At 45.1% G+C, this 20710-nt stretch overlaps 2 protein-coding genes across 4 annotated transcripts in view; one reads left to right on the forward strand and one right to left on the reverse strand.

The window, feature by feature from the left end:
• The window catches only part of PSRC1 (proline and serine rich coiled-coil 1), a 353925-nt gene extending 342342 nt beyond the window's left edge, over positions 1-11583 (reverse strand). The window contains exon 1 of one of the 3 annotated variants that reach the window (XM_069238882.1): positions 11480-11583. The gene's annotated coding sequence lies outside the window, so the exon portion shown is untranslated. Of the gene's footprint in view, positions 1-11039; positions 11212-11479 lie in introns of those variants that run through there. The other 2 variants (XM_069238880.1, XM_069238879.1) reach the window with 2 other exon arrangements.
• Positions 11584-11728: 145 nt separating this feature from the next.
• Positions 11729-20710, forward strand: part of PPIL1 (peptidylprolyl isomerase like 1) — a 42944-nt gene continuing 33962 nt past the window's right edge. The window contains exon 1 of the mRNA XM_069238883.1: positions 11729-11994. Within this exon, the coding sequence (XP_069094984.1) occupies positions 11939-11994 (56 nt within the window). The 5' untranslated portion in view covers positions 11729-11938. The remainder of the gene's footprint in view (positions 11995-20710) is intronic.

The following is a 20710-nucleotide window of genomic DNA, read 5'->3' on the forward strand; positions in this document are numbered from 1 at the left end:
GGGCATGCATAAGTTTATCAGAGTAGAAAGAGGCGCTGTCAATGCCTCGCTGCTCCACTGCCAAGGCTCGCAGCCCCAGTCATTTTCTCTCTCCTTGGCATTTTTTCTGTGTACTCTGTAAGACATGTGGAGCATACCTATTTTCATGATTTCAGATCCACTACCAGTTTTTCTTTCTCAGAGTACTTGGTCTAGTTAAAAAAAGACACCAATGCATGTGTTGAGTCAGGTGTTTTGTGTCAAATGTTGGAGCTGGTGCTGCAGCTAAAAATGAGGACTGCATTTCTGGCTCTAGAACTTGGCCATTCGAAAGTAGATCCTGGCAACTTGCTTCCTATCAATTGTGATGAGTCTGAGCTTTATGGGGAGTAGCCCAGACTTTAGGGTTTTATAGAAATAAGGAGGTTTAAGACATTATGGACAAGGCAGGCCCCTACATTTAGTAACAATTCTACCTAAGGAGAAAAGCACTTCAGGATATTGGTATGCAGGTAGAAGAAACAGGCTTTTACTACTGGCTACCTTATGTAAGAGAGTTATGCCACAGCTCCTGAAAATGCCCAGGTGCTTTACAACTCTTGCTGGGAGAGAACTACGACCGCTGGCCTTCAAGTAGTTAGTTATAAGGTTTTCACATAGAAGAGTTTCAGTGAAACTAAGATGAAATGACAGGTCAATGCCGTCTCCTCCTCCTACTTCCTGACTTAGTGCAAGCTATAAAAAATCTTCACGTGGCTACCCCTTCCACGAGACACACGTGACACAGGTCCTCATCACCAGCCGACTGGACTACGGCAATGTCTTCGACGTAGTAATCGCCACGCATCTCCTACAAAGACTTCAGGCCATACAGTATGCCGCAGCCAGACTCATACTCTGCCTTCTCCAATTAACCCACATCACACCCCACCTGAAGCAACTCTACCGGCTCCCCGTACAGAAGAGATGCCAATTCAAGCTCCTGACCCATGGTAAGTGTATAAGAAAGAAGACATTTTGAAAAATACCCTTTAAATCATATGCTCGTATGTGAACCCACAAGTTCAGGGATGTACAAATAACCACTGTAAAGTCCATATCAGGCCTCGACAAATTTACCTGCCCACTCTCTACGGCGAGTCATATTTTATCAGGTCGAGCTATATTTAGGACCTACTCACCCATTCTGGCGAGTTGCAAGAGAACAGGTTTTCTGTTCAGTCAGAAAGTGACGCACCAATAAAGAAGCCTTTAAATCTTGTTTTTATCTTGAGATATTTGCTCTGTGTTCAGATACGGAGTTCAAACGTCAGTCTTATCACAATTACCTTTCCTTCTCTGACTGCAGAGTTCAAGGATCTTGTATATTGAACTGTCTGACCTGCTGTACAAAAAGTGTGAAATGAAAGGCTGTAGAGTGTCAGATTTTTTTCTAACACATTTAAAATCAACTGTACAAACATTTCAAAATATAGTTCAGTAGTTGTGAAAGCCCAATTTGTGTACTTCTGAGTGATGAAAAAATATTTTAAAGGATGAAAACAAATCAGAACACTTTACTTGGTGATGTGCAAATCATAATTATGTTTTCTGAAACAACTGTCACAGATTGTTAATACACTATATAGTTTTTAATCAGTGAAGCTGCAAGTTAGTGGGAAGGGTTTTGCTCATTTCTTGGAAATGTACTGGCTGTAAATGTCGGTGTGCTACCACATCATGACTTTCTAATATTTTTATTAAAAGTGATGTTTTAAACATTAACTGAGAAATGCTCCTATCCCTGCCCTGATGGCAATGCTATTAGTAAACTAAGAGGCAAGTCAGGGATCATGTGTACCCTATATGTGGGCTAAATTCTTAGGCCCTCATTTATGAAGAAGTCCAGCACGTCACCTTGCTGCACTGCGTGACAGGAAAAGGAAAGGAATGCACCATATGGAAAGCAATACAGCACATTCCTGTCCTTTCCCATGCACTGGCGCACAATGGGCTGCCTAGTGCCAACGCAGGCACCCTTGCACCACAATGCAAGGGTGCCTTGCTTTGCATGCAGGATTGTTTTTATGCAGGAAGGGACACCCTCCAGCACAAAAACAATCGTGGGAGTCATAGTCCTCTTTCTACATGTGCTGCAGAAGGCAACACACATAGAAACAGGAAGAAATAGAGATATTTCTCCTTGCTACTCCTCCACTGGGAAGGTGTAAGATTTTGGCATAGCCCCAGGTTTACAGGTTCGTGTAAATCTGGGTATAAGTCCAATTCCATCAGAGAGATTTGGGAACACCTATGCAACACCCATAGAACGCCTTCCCAGGGCAGAGTAACGCAATGCAGCTATAAGCGCTACATTGCATTATTATAGATTTTGGAGACACTCAGACCCACGCAAAGTGGCTTTGCATGGCTTCAGAAATCTCTCTTAAGGTTGTAGTGGGGTTATTGTAGACTCTTCTCGGGCCCTTTTACCTACATATGTGTGCTGATTTCATATACTCCATTATATTTCATTTTTAGGTAGCCTGCTTTCAGCTGTGAAGTTTTTATTTTCAAATCAGCTTCAACATTGTAATTCTGTGAATGCTTTGTTATTATTATTCTGTGCACAACATTTTACCATGTGCCATGGCCCAAGGTTGACAAGGCAAAGTACATGGTGATCCACATCGTAATATTCGATACAAGAGTTTTAAACAGTCCGGCACTTAGGAGCTTGCCCACATCAGACCTTTTCACAGAACAAAAATATGTTTTCTTATAAAAACACTGTGTAGGCCAAAGGACAATTGAGAGGTCATTCCAGTCAGGATTTTAACACACTGCATGCCATTTCATTGCTGACCTCAGCCCTGTCTCTACAGCCAACCCATGACGATAGCGGGCAGACCACTATCCTTCAGGTAATGGGGGTGGGAGCTCCTCTTATGGACTAGGTACGGACAGATTGGGCTATCACTGCTTTGCTTTCGCTTAGGGGTTAGGTAGAATTAATCTATGTATGTTATTCCAATATGTTGGGACTGTTTATTTTCTTCTCGCTGGTCTAATCTTGTTATGCCTCGTTGCCCGAATAATTGCAGTTTGTATATTTTATTGTAGACTGCAGTCTTTTCAATAAATAAATGTATTGAAACCACCCTACAGCTCTTTCTTTGCCTGTGTGTGTGTATGAGATATTTTGCTAAAGAGAGAAAGGGGTGAGACTTGACCACAACTTCCCCGGAGATGTCATACAGTGTCATGTTTCAGGCTGCCACAATTCACCTTCTCCTCCAAGTATGAGTGAAGTGCTGCTAGCTAGCCGAAAGGGATGGGCCGACAACTGGCAAGATAGTGTGGGATTTACTCAGTCACCCACAACCACGCCCCTAATCTTGCAGTCTTGTTCGAACAATAGGAGCCGTACAACAAGGTTTGTGTCACTCTTGCACCACGTTGCGAGGAGGAAGAGAGATGCAAACAGCCTCATAAATAGGCCCCACTTTATACATGGAGCAAATGTTTAGTCTATTTAATCAAACAAAAGATTTTCTTTGTACAGCAGAAATGCTGAACTTACATATTTGGAGGTGCACTCGTATGAGAATGAGGAAAAAGGTGACTTTAAAATAAAATATTTGTCGAGGATCACACAATTTGAGACCCTTTTACAGATCAAATACATTACAGTTAGGTCGAGTAGATTATTCAAATTACTTGACCTGCAGGTCTAGTAACATTTTTATGATTGTTCGAGACCTGCACATCTTGTGCCCATTTCAGAAATACATAGGTGTCCTTGAAACCCATTTTTCACTCTACCTATTTCACTATGTGTATTGGTCTATACTCGAAACTCAATGAAAAATCATTGTGTGGTGCAGTACAGTTGTTGGCTCTGGATAGCGTGCTTCTTAGAGAACCTACAAACCCCCACACCCAGAAAGATCCAGTGAATGTAATGGTATAATCCTTTTGTAAATCGGCCATCGTGACAAAACGTTACAGATGAAAATGTCACAAATGCCCAATGTTTCCTACTCATTGTCAATCTTCCTTTATTTCAAGTTATTTTCCTTGGGAACACCTTGAGGGATCTACACACAACACTTTGCTGAATTCTGAGTTTTGTCTATCTTACAGAAATATATAGCTTTCCTGGATCACCCATGGATTTAACACTGAATTCCACTACAAACTAGAAGTAGGTTCAGAGCAGAAAAAGGGCGCTGCGCAGGGAATAAATTATCACCCACATTAATCTGAGCAGAGCCTTGCGTGCCTCTTCAGTGTACCATGGGATATTCTGACAGCGCTGCATGGATAAACATAATTTTGAATCAGCAGCGTTCCTTTCCTGGATCTTGGGGCGGTGCCTTGGCTGTTGTTCTTTTCCAGTAAGGCACCCACCCAATGTGACCCTGTAAGTCTGCTCGGCCATAGAGCTGCTCAGGCAATAGGAAGCTGCTTTGTTTCAAAGCTGAGCTATCCCGTTGCCACCAGAGTTACACTTTTGGTCAATGTGCGACCATGGGGAAGGTCACATTCTCTGGCAGGCAAGCCGCACTGTGACACACATGACTGTGTCCACGAATTTCAGGGATGATAAAAGTCTGGGCTGGCCGTGAGACCACAGAATTTAAACATGGTCCAGACTGAGGGCACAGAGCCTAGCAGTAATAACTGAGCCCAGGTCTCTCATGCAATATTCAGCACTCCAGAGCCCTGTGTGGCTCCCAGCCCGAAGAAGAAACCACGGCCCAGCCTGACAGTGAGTCACTGGGGCGGCACTTGTGATTCTATTTCAGGACCGGAGGCTCAGATTATGCTTCTCTTTCTTTACTACTCATAAAACAGCAGCCAATCACAAAACAGAAAAATATCAACTACATTTCCCATATTGCACATCATAATATGTCCACCAATCACATTTCTCCAGGCCTTATTAGAGACCCGAACACCATCTTGAACTCCTCTTTTTTTTGCTGCTCGAGGATAAGATAAGTGCCTCTCACTTTTTCTCATGTTTGCCTTTTACAGAGTGTTACCTTAGTGCTGTGTTACTTGCGTTGCGCTCAGGATCTCTCCTGTCCGTGCGACGCTCAATCCGTTCTTTTGGCCTTGATTGCGGCATCTACATTCCTTGGTATTTAGTTTTCTGACCGGCTGCCATCCGTGACGAGTTGCGGTACCAGCCGGCCTTCCAAAGACGTTGTGACAGGTCAGTAGCTTTCAGCGTGCGGCACGGTGGGGGTTTCTGATACTTTCATCAGCAGTGTTTCTTTTCCCCTCACGGCAGCAGATCTGCGACGGCCCGGAGCCTTTCCCTTGTCAGTCCCAGGCAGAGAGCCTGAGACTAGCGCGTAGCCCAATTGGGCAATTTTGGTAGGACTGGGCTACACGCTGTCCTACGTTCATTTCTCCCTCTCCGACACTGACAGGACGCCGGGCATTGCACACACTTTCTGCATTCCTGGCTTCCTGTCAGTGCCGTAGACACCATACTCAGGCTGTAGCAACCGAGTTGGCCCTGAAATTGAGCAGAGTGCACGCTCGTATATATATTGATTTTTCCTTCACAAGTGTGGCTCTCAAGATTTCCTCCTTCTTGGGGGGCTGTAATAATTGGTGGACAGCTTTTGCTGAGGAGTCAATCTCATTTTTCTTTGCACTACGGGTGGCTCCCCCCTTGAAGTCTGAATGACTACTGCTCTTTGACAGTTCACTACTATGACCGATTAGGTGCCCTTCGAGGAGGAGGAGCATTATCAGTTCCTGGGCAACGGTCTGTCCGTGGCGATCAACACTTTGGTTCAGCAGTCAGTCAGCAGGGCCCTAGGAGCTTTTGTCCCTCAGCAGATTAATCAAGCATTGGTGGTGGCTCTAAAGCCTTTCATGCAGCAATTGGAGACCTTCGCTAAAACCCAAAGTCTTATTCCCTTATCAGAGAGTAATTCCACAGAAGGGAGTTCTTCCCTCCCTAGCACATCAAAAGACGCCCCCTCCTCTTGGCCTCATGATGGAGTCATGGCTGCACTGCACCAGCCCTCTGCTAGTGACCACCAGTATTGTTCTGCCCCGTCCACTTCCAGTGTTTTCCCTAGAGGGGTCCATGCTTCATCAGACTCTGACCCCAGTGATTCGAAATCATCTCATTCCAGCAGCTCCTTACGCTAGCGCAAAAGATCAAAGAAGTGTGATGCAGGGTAACCCCGTTCCTCCTTCCAACCCTTTTCAGTTCCATTTAGAGGACATAGTGCATCCCCGTTCTGCGGATTGGGCTTCTGCGCAGGCTGTAGCGGAATACTTGCATGGTAAGCTGCGCAAGAGCTTTGACAAAGAGGTCCGCAGTATGTTGCGAGCCGAATGTCCTAGGCCCGAAATCCCGGATAAGGTGGCGGAAACGGCAGAGATCGATACCAGCAAGCTTACATTCCTAAAAAATTTGCCAAAGACCCAAAGAAAGGGATTGACCAGGCCTGGTGCTCCTGCCAGAACAAACGTTTTGATCTGCCGGGTCCTCTGGCGAAAATCCTTGAGATGGCATTGAGAGCCAAGGCAACTGGTGCCTCTATTGATCCCCCACATCCTGGCTGAGTGGACTCAGAGGGCGATATGTCTGTTGCGTACTACCAACTGTGCCATCTTGTCTGAAAGGCGCAAGTCCCTCCTCATGAGGATCGATTCCAATTTGACGGAGCTGGCCACTGTGGATGCAGGTCCCCTGCAGAGGGTCACTTTTTCGGCAACAAATTCGTAAAAGACACTGCCAAATACGTAACTACATTTACGACCTTAGACATGGCGCAAGCTAACTTAAAGAAGGTGTTTCATTCTGGCCTTTTTGGCCGGGCGAAGCAGGGGCTGCTCGTCAGGCCGCGTATACTATCAAGCCCCAGAGAGGAACCTTTATGCGAGGCCAAGATTACACCCGAGGTGGTACCTTCTTTCCCTGCCGTTTCCAACGGCGCAGAGGACAGTGGGGAGGCTCACGGGCTAGAGCCCCTACTGGTTACTCAGCAGGTAAGACTTTTGGATTCTTCACTAATTCAGTTGGGGGTTCGAGTGCAGTTCTATGTTCACAATTGGTTCTGAGTAACTCAGGATGCGTGGGTGTTGCAGACTGTGCAGGGTTTTCGTTTAGAGTTTTATCAGACTCCATGTCAACTGGCTCCACCTCCTCCTCTCTATTTTTCCCTACCAGAGACCAACTTTATAGATTTAGAGATAGAGACTTTGGTGAAGAAACGAGCAGTGGCTTATTGCCATCCCCACCCGGCTGGTTTCTGCAGCAATGTTTTTCTTGTGCAAAAGCAGGGAGGAGGGCACCGCTTGGTACTAAACCTTAAAGAATTCAATTATTTCATTGTTTAGCGGCACTTCAAGATGGAAGGCCTTCATCTTCTTCCAGATTTACTCCAAACGGGTGACTGGCTAATGAGTCTGGACCTGAAGGACGCTTATCTGACGATCCCCATTTGGTATCCTCACCGACAGTTCCTCTGATTCAGATAGAAGGACAAATGGCTAGAATATCTGGTCTTGCCTTTCGGGCTTTCTTCAGCACCCTGGTGCTTCACCAAACCGCTCAGGCCGGTGGTAGCTCACTTGCGGGAGAAAGGGATTCAGCTGATAATATACCTAGACGATATTTTGATCATGGCTCAATCCCAAGAGTTGGTGAAGCAACACGGTTTCATGACAATTTCTCTTTTACAGGATCTAGGGTTTGTTATAAACGAAGCCAAGTCGATCCTTATGCCCACCAGATCAGTGGAGTTCCTGGGTTTTGTGATCAACTCAGAGACTTCTCAACTGATCCTTCCCCGGTCCAAACTTCAAGACATCGAGAATGAGTTGAGGGTGGCCCTGACGCAAGCGTCTCTGTCCCCGAGAAAGATAGCTTGTCCGGTGGGCCTTTTAGCCTTCTCGATTCAAGCGATATGCCCGGGCCCTTACACTACCGAGCCTTACATAGGCTCAAGATTCAACACTTGCAAAGAGGTTTGGCGTATTCAGAACGAGTTCCCCGGACAGAGGAGGTCAGGACAGAACTCAGGCGGTGGTTGACGCAAGTGAACGCTTGGAATGGCAGGGCCATTTTCAGTTCCTGACTGGAGGCGATCATAGAATCAGATGCCAGTCGTGGGGCTGGTGAGCCCGATGCAGGGATATTTCCACGGGGGGCCATTGGTCCCAAGAGGAACTCCAGCTTCTTATGAATTGTCCGGAGCTACTAGCAGGATCCTTTGCGATCAAGACCTTGTCCTCAAAGAAAGTCTCATGCTCCATCCTCTTACGGATGGACAACATCTCGGCAGTCCATTATATCAACAAGTTGGGGGTATAAGATCCCCTCTGCTAGCGGAGATTGCCAAAGACTTCTGGTACTATTGCCTGTCTTACAGGCGGATTGTGGTGGCTGAGTACATCCCGGGGCAATCCAATGTAATTGCCGACTGGAATTCCAGGTACCTCAAAGATCACAGCGACTGGAAACTTCTTCCCCAACTATTCTGCCTGACCCAGGAGATACAGGGTAGTTGCAAGATAGATCTTTTTTGCCTCCCGTCTGAATCGGCAGCTGGAGGATTTCTTCAGTTGGAGGCCGGACCCTCTCACATGGCCACGGATGCCTTCTCCCAGGACTGGTCAAAAGGCCTCAATTATGCTTTTGCCCCATTTGCAATGATTCAGAGGGTAGCAACTCATATCAGGAAGCAGGGGGAGGAGGTGATTTTGGTCACTCCGGTCTGGAAGGCGCAACAGTGGTTTCCTCTTATGCTAGAGTTAGCCTGTGACTCTCCCCTACTCCTTCCATGGTCTCAGGACATGCTGTTGGGTCCCCAAGGGGAGTTGCACCCTCTTGTGGTGAAGAGACAATTGCGTCTGATGGCATGGAGGCTTTCAGGCAACAGTGGTGCTTGCCAGGTTTTTTGGACACAGCTACAAGTTTTATCAGTAGAGCGTGGGCACCATCTACCAGGAAGAGATACTCCTCAGCATGGAGAGCTTGGCGGAGTTGGTGCATGGGAAGGCACGTGGATCCCGTGGAAGCGGGAATAGTGGAAAAAGTCATTTTTTTGTCGCAAAAGGCAGCGGAATGCATATCCTATAGGACAATAAACAATTTTTGTTCCGCCATTTCGGCAGGTCACGCCAAAGTCGGCAATAATCCGGTGGGAATGCATCCAAATATTTCTAAGCTTCTTAAGGGCATTAGAGTTTCTAATCCTCCGAAGGCTAAATATACGTTTCTGTGGGACGTTACCCTCGTGCTTAAGTTGTCTGAGAGATGGCCTGATAACAAATTTTTATCTAGGAAGCAATTATCAGCAAAATTGGCCATGGTGCTGTGCCTTGCAGCATGTCGACGATCGTCAGATATGAAAGCTCTGGACCTTGAAGGTAGAGTGTTTACACCGGAAGGTGTTTCTTTCACTATTACTAGAAGGACAAAAACAATATCTGCAAGTATAGAGTACGTTGCATTTCCCTTCAATTCAAAACTGTGCGTAGTGAATTGTTTGAAACAGTATGAAGAATGTACTAGAGTTTTCAGATCAGATGAGGGGGGTCAATTACTCATTTCATTGCAAAAACCTTTCAAACTGGTTTCTGCTGCGACCATTGCCAGATGGCTAAAAGGAGTGATGGTTGAGGCAGGGATTGACGTTACTCAGTTTGGTGTTCACTAAGTCAGAGGAGCTATGGCCTCCAGATCTCTCGAATTGGGAGTGACTATTCAGGATATTATGAAATCAGCTGATTGGTCTTCCGATTCCACTTTCGAGCAGTTTTATTTCGAACCGGTGAGTGATATTGCGACAAGAGTTTTTCAATCAGCTTTGAACTAGCATAATCGGAGTCTCTGGTCCTGAAATAGAATAAAACATTTGCTAGCATTCGCACCAAGAATGTTCAATTCCATTAAGGACACGGAGGCGAGGATTATCCCACCCGGTTGAGGATCTGATAATGTATGGTTATAATGTATGATTATGTCAGCATATAACGACCTATGTATTTGTAATGTCTATATTTCCCCCCCTCCTGATAATGTCAAGGGAGATTGTAGGAGTTACTCTAATGTTCTGTCTGATTCTCTTAGGTGCAGAACAAAAAGCGAAATGAGGAACGGTTTGGCCTATCAAGAGGTTGAGGTGTCCGAGTTCATTGTCGGAATGGATAGAGGTGTTTAAAAGGAAAGGGCTGCCTAGGAAGATAATAACTGATAATGGGGTGATAATTATGACATCCCGGCACAGGAAGTGGAAGTGTCCAAGGACCATCCGGACAATCTTGGAAGGAATGTAACCTACAGGAACAGATTGGGTAGAATGATTAATAAACCTTTGCATTTAAAGGACTACATTGTAAATTAGGATCTGTATTGTAAATTAGTTTACTTTGTATCATTTTCCTTCTGTTCCCTTTCCTTGTGATTTATGTTTTACTTATTGTTTATTTTCCAAAGGGGGAAGATGTGTTGTGTAATGTTGTTCTTACTTAGAATGTAGAGTTAGTGGAATGTTTGTAGTTGAAAGAATGGAATGGAGAGGATGTGTAGAACTGGAGTAAGGGGCAGTTGGAGTTGACCAGGGTGGAGAACAGGCAGACACTGGTGTTGGTGTGCTTTCTTATTTGAATAAACTACCAGGAAACTCAATGCTGTTTGATGAGTTATACATTTCCCTGACAAGAAAGTGTCACTCAAAGTGTCACAAAGTAGGTAGTAGCATGTCACTCACAGGTACACTGAAACCGTGGAAATGTCACACAGAAGCAAACTAAAGCCTTTTCAGATATGATAATGCAGTCCTAAACCCTGTTCACATCATGTACTGTACATTTAGGATTTGAGGGTTTTGTAAAGTACTAGTGTGACTGTAAAATGCTCGAACAACTATGTAATGCACGCGCTATATAAAACTGCATAAATAATTTGACTGCTCGACCCCTTTTCTAACGACGGCCGACTGAAAAGTTAAAATACTTTCTGTAATTAGATGGGTGGGCGGCAGCTGACAAGTAAGCCAGCTACCAACTTTCAGAGCTCTCACTGTCGCCACCCTCACCTACTTGCGCTGTCCCCGTCCTAACGTAGCTCCCGCACTGCTCCACCTATCTTCGGTTCTGCTTCACAGTCGCCTGCCTCACCAGTCCAAAACCATTTTCAAATCCAGGGCGCCCAACGGCTTCCTCGATGACGTCGGAAGCAAGCGAGCAGCGCTCCTGGCTCCGCCGCAAATTCCGGCAGCTAGCCCGAAAAGGCGGTAGTCTTGCAAACATCAGAAAACAAAACGTTTTATTTTGTATGGAAACGCACCACGTTCTTAAGTATTAATGCCATGCAAACTCATACAAAGTACTATGATTAATGTTTGCTTCATGTTTACTTAACAAATTTCGCAAAACAAACTATATCTGTGGGTCAGTTTTTTCACTACCAGAGGTATACTACTACCTTTCTATAACCAAACGTGGAAATTCTGCTATGTAAAATGGTGAAGCTTACATAGCTGGAAAACGCTTGCTTTAGTTAGTCTATCTTCTCTGTCACATCAACTTCGTCCTCCTGCCCCGCCTCCTTTCTTTATTTAGCTCTTTAACAAAACAGTAGGCAGTTTCAGAGCATGAATATTTCCTTTCCGGATTAAATGGAATGCTGATTTCTGTTTTTTTTTTTCTTTTCTATACGCCGTCCTGTGGGCTTGGCGCGATCGGGCATCGTGTTTTTTGGCTACACACTGCCGGGTCGACAATAAACAGCCTTCTGGTGGTTACGAGTTAAAAATCGTTTAAACTCCGAATGGTTTCAAATCGAGGCTTGGCCCGCAAGAGGGGCGTAACTGAACTGATACGGACTGGTTCAGTTCTCGGGAAGCGTTTTGCTTGAACTCGTAGCACCAGCCACAGAGATACGGGCTGCAATCTGTGTGTTTTATTGTGTCATTATTCTCTTCGTTGTTGAACTATGGCGGGTGTCCCACCAGATTCATGGCAACCGCCCAACGTGGTGTTAGAAACCAGGTGAGATTAACACCATCATGCTGCTCAATGTTTGAAATACCCACGAGTAGAGTGATCCGGTGACTCCTTTTCTCTTGGATGCAACATGTCCATATCTGGCATTTCGCTTTATATAATAGGGCATTCTGGAAGTCGTGTCCTTGTGCTGTCTGACTGGATAATATCCATTTGCAAAAGGAAAGCCTAGACTGCTTTATATTGTATAAAGTGACAGAGTCGTGTGCTGAACACACCCACGTGGGATGCTTTGCGACAGAAACCACAGCAGTTGCGTTCGAGATGTATTGAAATTACGTTTCTACAGGAAGCGTTTACCAAGCATTGACAAGGCTATATTATGTTAGGTTTTGGTATAAGGCATATTGGGTGGGCACGAATACGTACATCCCGACTAACACGTTCATTTGTTGTCGAAAGATAGAGCTTTAAGTCAAGACGTGATGTTCAGTGCTTGGAATGTTTATGCATGCCAGCCTGTGGTGGTCTGCTTTAACAGCTCAGATCCAGCTGGCCTCCAGGACACGCCACAGGAGCCTTGTCAGAATAAAGTAACTATGGATTGCATCCCATATGTCTTTGCTGGGTAATGGAACAAGCTATTGGACAGTGGCAGAGTTTACGATGGGTTGTGGTCCACCCCATTGCTTAACTTGGGTTGACTATCTTGTTAATATCATGTGCGTGCTGTTTATTAGATGCATTTCCTTGTGGTGGTTCCTCCAGTAACATTTTTTTTTACCATCTTTTTGATTGGGGGACTTTTGTTCTTCTGCCTATATTCAGGAGCTAACTTTTTAGGATGAGCCTTTTTGATTGCAAGACTATTGTTTACAGTAAGTGGCTTGGAGCCGGCCCGTTTCTTATCATTGGTGGACTTCTATGGCACCCCGCCCCCAACTCCGCCCCATTAAATCTAAAAACATTTCGATCAGTAGAAAAGACTGTGGCCCTCTACTGGGAAAAAAAATCAATCAATATTATTTATAAAGCGCGCTACTCATCCGTGAGGGTCTCAAGGCGCTAGGGGAGGAGGTTACTGCTGCTCGAAGAGCCAGGTCTTGAGCTGCCTCCGGAATGCGAGGTGGTCCTGGGTGGTCCTGAGGTTGGAAGGGAGGGAGTTCCAAGTCTTGGCCGCCAGGTAGGGGAAAAGGATTTCCCACCTGCCGTTGTGCGGCAGATGCGAGGGACGGCGGTGAGTGCGAGGTTGGCGGAGCGAAGTTGACTGGTGGGCGTGTAGAAACTGAGGCGACGGTTGAGGTATTCGGGTCCTTTGTTGTGGAGGGCTTTGTGTGCGTGGGTGAGGAGCCTGAAGGTGATCCTTTTGTTGTCGGGTAACCAGTGCAGGTGTCTCAGGTGGGCGGAGATGTGGCTGTTGTGGGGTATGTCGAGGATGAGGCGAGCGGAGGCGTTTTGTATTCGCTGCAGACGTTTCTGGAGTTTTGTGGTGGTTCCTGCGTATAGGGTGTTTCCGTAGTCCAGGCGGCTTGTGACGAGGGCGTGGGTCACAGTTTTTCTGGTGTTGGTGGGGATCCAGCGGAAGATCTTTCGGAAAAAAAAAACATAATAAAGGAAGGATTTCTTGGTGTGTGTGTGTGTGTGTATATATAGAATTAAACCAATAGTCCCATGGGCTTGTTGGAGATGGGAACCAGGGTATATGTTTTGTTATGAAGGGAGTGTTAAGGTGATGTCCTGGTGGAAAGACTATATAGAGGCTGATAGGATGGAGAGTTGTAACTAACATGTAAGTAGAAAGTATGGGAAAGGAGCTGAATGACAGTGGAGCAAATGTTATTTTAGGGGTGTGGTGGGCAGGGAGGAGTGTGGGTTGTATAGTGAAGTGGGCCAGAAGGAGCGTATGGCGGCAGGAGGGAAGTTTGATAAGGTTTGAAGAATGGTGAACGTAGGTAAATTCAAGAGGAGAGGGTGAAGATGATTGGATCAATGATTGAGAGGAAGGGAATAGGCTAATTGTTTTTGAGTAAACCTGTAATATTGGGTTGAAGGAGGCCGAATATCCAGTAATCCCCTGTAAATGAGATGGAGAATAGTCCAGCATGTGTATTGTGTGGAGCCCGTTAGAGGAAGCAGTTAATAACAGCTTGTTAATCAGGGTGCTGTCAACCTCGAGCGGCATGTGTGTGAATTTGTTGAGCAATACAGGGGCGACAGCAGGACATCCTACAAAAAGATGCAGTGTCCAAGGTGCCGTTTGCATCAAAAATGTATGTACATCTATATGGAGTATATGCAGAAGATACGGGTGCAACTCAACAGTTATGATACAGAAAAAGATGTTACCCAGATTTTAGAGATGTTAGAGATTTAAGGGGTAAGCTAAGAAAAACTGAAAAAAATATTATGAGAATTGTACTTTCTCTGCTTTTGATTGTATTCAAATCCAGTGTGTCTGCTATCAGCCATAAGCTTCATTTCCAATTGAGCGAAATGTTTGCAGCTTCTAGGAAAATATTTAGAGTTTTTATCGTGCAGTCTCGTTTTTTACACTCTGAGATGATAGATCTAAGGAAAGGCTCCAGGTTGCAAAATACATATCAGGACTTACCAAGAACATTGAGGGAGTGCAATCCACCCATTGCTTAACATTGGTTGGCTTTACCAATTTCAGTCGTTTCACTGGTCACGTTTGGTGAACTACATTTTTCTTAAGCACTCCGAGTGAGTGCATGTGTTTTTAGCTGTCTATAGTGCTCTTCTCGCTCCCCCACTCTGTGTAGCTCTGTCTCGCCTTTGTGCTTCATCCCCTTCCGTGATTCGCTTTCCTTTGTATTTTACTCCCCCTCATTGCGTTCTTACCCATGTGCCCCTCTCCAGCGCCATGTTGCTCTCTCGCCTGTTTACTTTTTCCCCTGTTGGTCTTTCTTACTTGATGCTTTTCTTCACTATTCTTCCCAGGCCGTCTGTTTCGTCCCTCCCACATCCACATGTTTCTTCTGCCATCAGCACTCCCGAGTTGCTTCGGCTTCCCCTGCTTTAAAAAAAAAAAAAAAAAAAAAAAAACACTAACTTTTTTTTGTTTGTTTTTTTACATTCATTTTTTTAAATTTACCAATCTATCTAGCATTGGTAAATCGAAAGTAAAAAGAAAAGCTCCCACATCATTTTGAGGGTGTTTGCATGTGTGATTTGTGCACCTTTAAAATGATGCAGAAGGCCACAGCATATTAGTTTTTTTTCTTCTTTAGCCATGCAGTACGACATGGCTGAAAATCGTTGGCAAAGCCAATCAGTCCTAAAGGCAAGACATGTTGGCTTTGCCAATGCTTGTTTCTTTTTGGGGGTGTTTGTGAGGCTTTTTCATGACCCACTTGGTTCGAGTGCTACTTTATTGGATATTTGAGTGCATGGGTATTTGACTAAATGTTTCTAATATATTTGGTTGCATCATTTGGAATGCTGCAAGATTAAATTGGCTAGTGCACAAACCAAACGTGTGCAATATTTGCTCAAATCATTGTCCTTTGAACTAGAATGCAGATTTACTTTTGTATTTTCTTTCCTTTGATTTGAAGGCTGTTACAGGTTCTAGGGTAGAGTCTAGTTAAGATAGTAACATTCTGTATTGGCTGCCCACCCCACACAAATGAACTAATTCGGATATCTGGAGGTATTAATGTAAATTAATTTGTGGACGTTGCTAATACCAGGTTAACGGGCACTCGTTAAATGGTGTGGAAAATGAAAGTAATCTTTTTAAAAATAATTAATTTAATGATGACATTCAATGTAAGTTTTCTGGATGACGTGTGTCTTATAGAACTTTTTTGTGCCCTGCGATGTTCAACAATCAATTATATTTTAAGTTCAAGTTTAAAATTGCTCAAATTGGAGAAAGGGATTGCTTTTTGAAAAATATTTTTATTTATTTTCCATTTCGGGGTAATGAGAATAAGAATCTTGAAAAGGGAATTCAGCCTTTCTTTTTGATGAGTAAAACTTAGAAAACCTTCTAGTCTGATTATTATTTTAAAACTTAATTTATTTATTTAGATAGTTTTCTATAGCGCTGGCAAGACCCCAAGGGTATCATAGCGCTTTACAACAGTATAGATAATAAACAAATACATTCAAAGAGAACAGTTATACAGTGGGTTTCACACAGTCAAGAAGATAAAAATCTGGCAGGGGTGGGGGTGAGAGATTCTTTTTGGAGTGGAGGTTGGTTGAGGAGGAATTCTTTAAATAGCTTCTTGAAGATCTGATGGGAAGGGTTTGATCTGATGTGAATAGGTATGGAGTTGCAGATTCTCGGGGCGTTAATCTGTTGATAATTAAGAGCGTCCCCTAGATTAAACCACCTCTCTGGAAGCATTGGTCCATAACATTTAGGGAGGTCTGCTGAATCACCTTTTATGAACTTCTAAGTGCAATAATGTTGAGAGAGTTAGTGATTAGGTTGATGGATAATGTGTATGAAGTATTTACCCAAGAGAAATATAGTTCAAAGGTCTTTATTCAGAAGGTATGACTCCTCCAACCACCTCATCAGTGATTTTCACAGATCCAACATTCTAAAATAGCCTTCAGAACATTCCAAAGCAGGGAAGGGATAAGGGGGTATCGAAGGTGGGGAATGTTTCACATTACTAACCTACAAATACATTAAATAGCTACAAAAGATAATTGAATGTTTTACAGGTGACTTCCTATAATTACACCCGTACATTATATTGATTCTTACTTAATTTGAGGAAATTACAGATTAGTATATTACAACACATCTCCCTCCCACAGTTAATGAAAAACATAGTCCTTATGCCAAGTTGGCACTGTCTTGCTCCTCTCAAGATGAGGAGATCCCCCTTGCTCTGGAGTAATATGGAATTTTTGCTCGGAGATAGGCAGTTTATGGGGCGAGAATAAGTCACATTTGGCAAGCCTATACATGCTTCATACCATGTCATCTTCTAATGTACCATTTCTTTGATTCTTTTTTTTTTTTTTTTAATTCTCACTAGTTTTGAAAATTTGCTGCCTTTGTTCAGACGTGAATCAGGGAGCCTGATTACAGCCCATTGTCTTACTTTCCAATGTCCATCATTAGCCCCCTGTTTCCAGTTGTACCCGTCTGTGTATTTCTTTTGAAATGGATAGACTTTCTCACTCTCTTCTTCCCTCTGTACCCTTCTAGGTTCACCCCCTTTCAACCAATTAGAATTTAACTTAATGCCAGGAAGTCTCCCTTTCAGTGACAAAAGCTGAGAAATATCTGTGATGGCATTGTAGTGAATCCTACTTTGTTTTTAATGGGATAACAGGAGTCAGCTTAGCCTTTGGCTTGCAGACTCGTGCCCCCGTCGCCTAGTGACTTTTAACCTACTTAGCTTGCTCTTTCTCAGCCCATTTAATTATTTATTTTTTGTAAGATGACTGCCTTGTTTATAGTTAGGCCACTTGTTATGAGTTACATTATCAGTGTCACCGCGCTAAGGCGTCAAGATCAAGCAACAAAGACAGACAGTAGGTGTTCACACTTAGGGATTTTCCCTCTCTATACTTTCGAGGGAGTGTTATATATTAATTGCTGTCCCTAGCATGTCTGTTATCTATTGTTTGGGAACACACCTACGTCAGGGGTCCTTGTAGATCTGTATAAATATATCGCACTTTAGACAGATAATCAGAGAGATTCCGACCAGAGGGCATCGCCACCATCGCTGATATCGATGCTGCACATCGTCTTGACGCTGACCCAGTCTTCGTGTCCCTGCGGAGTCTGAGATAGAGACCTCATTCCAAGGTAACAAGGGTTGGGGGCTCCTCTCATGGACATGGCATTGGCAGATTAGGTTTAGCAAACCCAGCTCTCCTTTAGGTAGGAGGTTAGGCCTTTCACATTAGGGTATTATGGCATATTACATCTCGTATGTCTTTTCTATGCATTGCAAGATGGTGGGTGTAAAGAAATGGCTCCCTGTTGCAGTTACCCCCCACTTTTTGCCTGATACTGACTTGACTGAGAAGTGTGCTGGGACCCTGCTAACCAGGCACCAGCACCAGTGTTCTTTCACCTAAAATGTACCATTGTTTCCACAATTGGCACAACCCTGGCACCTAGGTAAGTCCATTGTAACTGGTACCCCTGGTACCAAGGGCCCGGATTCCAGGGAAGGTCTCTAAGGGCAGCAGCATGTCTTATGCCACCCTAGGGACCCCTCACTCAGCACAGACACACTGCTTGCCAGCTTGTGTGTGCTGGTGGGGAGAAAATGACTAAGTCGACATGGCACTCCCCTCAGGGTGCCATGCCAACCTCTCACTGCCTGTGGCATAGGTAAGTCACCCCTCTAGTAGGCCTTACAGCCCTAAGGCAGGGTGCACTATACCACAGGTGAGGGCATATGTGCATGAGCACTATGCCCCTACAGTGTCTAAGCAAAACCTTAGACATTGTTAGTGCAGGGTAGCCATAAGAGTATATGGGCTGCGAGTCTGTCAAAAACGAACTCCACAGCTCCATAATGGCTACACTGAATACTGGGAAGTTTAGTATCAAACTTCTCAGAATAATAAACCCACACTGATGCCAGTGTTGGATTTATTAAAAAATGCACACAGAGGGCATCTTAGAGATGACCCCTGTATTTTACCCAATTGTTCAGTGCAGGACTGACTGGTCTCTGCCAGCCTGCTGCTGAGAGACAAGTTTTTGACCTCATGCGGTGAGAGCCTTTGTGCTCTCTGAGGACAGAAACAAAGCCTGCTCTGGGTGGAGGTGCTTCACACCTCCCCCCCTGCAGGAACTGTAACACCTAGCAGTGAGCTTCAAAGGCTCAAGCTTCGTGTTACAATGCCCCAGGGCACTCCAGCTAGTGGAGATGCCCGCCCCCTGGACACAGCCCCCACTTTTGGCGGCAAGTCCAGGAGAGATAATGAGAAAAACAAGGAGGAGTCACTGGCCAGTCAGGACAGCCCCTAAGGTGTCCTGAGCTGAGGTGACTCTGACTTTTAGGAATCCTCCATCTTGTATAAGGAGGATTCCCCCAATAGGGATAGGAATGTGACCCCCTCCCCTTGGGAGGAGGCACAAAGAGGGTGTACCCACCCTCAGGGCTAGTAGCCATTGGCTACTAACCCCCCAGACCTAAACACGCCCTTAAATTTAGTATTTAAGGGCTTCCCTGAACCTAAGAATTTAGATTCCTGAAACTACAAGAAGAAGAAGACTGCCGAGCTGAAAACCCCCTGCAGAGGAAGAACAGAAGACACCAACTGCTTTGGCCCCAGTCCTACCGGCCTGTCTCCTGCCTTCCAAAGAAACCTGCTCCAGCGACGCTTTCCAAGGGACCAGCGACCTCTGAATCCTCTGAGGACTGCCCTGCTTCAAGAAAGACAAGAAACTCTAGAGGACAGCGGCACTGCTCCAAAAGAACTGCAACTTTGTTTCAAGGAGCAGATTTAAAGACCCCTGCAACTCCCCGCAAGAAGCGTGAGACTTGCAACACTGCACCCGGCGACCCCGACTCGACTGGTGGAGAACCAACACCTCAGAGAGGACCCTCCGGCGACTCCGAGACCGTGAGTAACCAAAGTTGTCCCCCCTGAGCCCCCACAGCGACGCCTGCAGAGGGAATCCCGAGGCTCCCCCTGACCGCGACTGCCTGAACTCCATTTCCCGACGGCTGGAAAAGACCCTGCACCCGCAGCCCCCAGCACCTAAAGGAACGGAACTCCTGTGCAGGAGTGACCCCCAGGAGGCCCTCTCCCTTGCCCAGGTGGTGGCTACCCCGAGGAGCCCCCCCCTTGCCTGCCTGCACCGCTGAAGAGATCCCTCGATCTCTCATTGAAATCTACAGAGAACCCGACGCTTGTTCGCACACTGCACCCGGCCGCCCCGCGCTGCTGAGGGTGTACTTTTTGTGCTGACTTGTGTCCCCCCCGGTGCCCTACAAAACCCCCCTGGTCTGACCTCCGAAGACGCGGGTACTTACCTGCTGGCAGACCGGAACCGGGGCACCCCCTTCTCTCCATTGAAGCCTATGTTTTTTGGGCACCTCTTTGACCTCTGCACCTGACCGGCCCTGAGCTGCTGGTGTGGTAACTTTGGGGTTGCTCTGAACCCCCAACGGTGGGCTACCTTGGACCCAAACCTGAGACTTGTAAGTGATTTACTTACCTGACAAAACTAACAAAAACTTACCTCCCCCAGGAACTGTGAAAATTGCACTGTGTCCACTTTTAAAACCGCTTATTGTGTTTTATGTAAAAAGTATACATGCTAATGTAATGATTCAAAGTTCCTAAAGTACTTACCTGCAATACCTTTCAAATGAGATATTACATGTAGAATTTGAACCTGTGGTTCTTAAAATAAACTAAGAAAATATATTTTTCTATAACAAAACCTATTGGCTGGATTTGTCTCTGAGTGTGTGTTCCTCATTTATTGCCTGTGTGTATGTACAACAAATGCTTAACACTACTCCTTTGATAAGCCTACTGCTCGACCACACTACCACAAAATAGAGCATTAGTATTATCTCTTTTTGCCACTATCTTACCTCTAAGGGGAACCCTTGGACTCTGTGCATGCTATTCCTTACTTTGAAATAGCACATACAGAGCCAACTTCCTACAGTGGGGGTCTTTTTAATAATGACTCTCGTCTTCACAATATTGTTTCTTGCATTATTCAGTATCCTAATCATTGCAGCCCATGCAACTTATCGCAAATTGCAGTTATGTTGAATAAAAA

This window comes from Pleurodeles waltl, chromosome 6 (genome assembly GCF_031143425.1).
Source record: "Pleurodeles waltl isolate 20211129_DDA chromosome 6, aPleWal1.hap1.20221129, whole genome shotgun sequence".
Taxonomy (NCBI): domain Eukaryota; kingdom Metazoa; phylum Chordata; class Amphibia; order Caudata; family Salamandridae; genus Pleurodeles; species Pleurodeles waltl.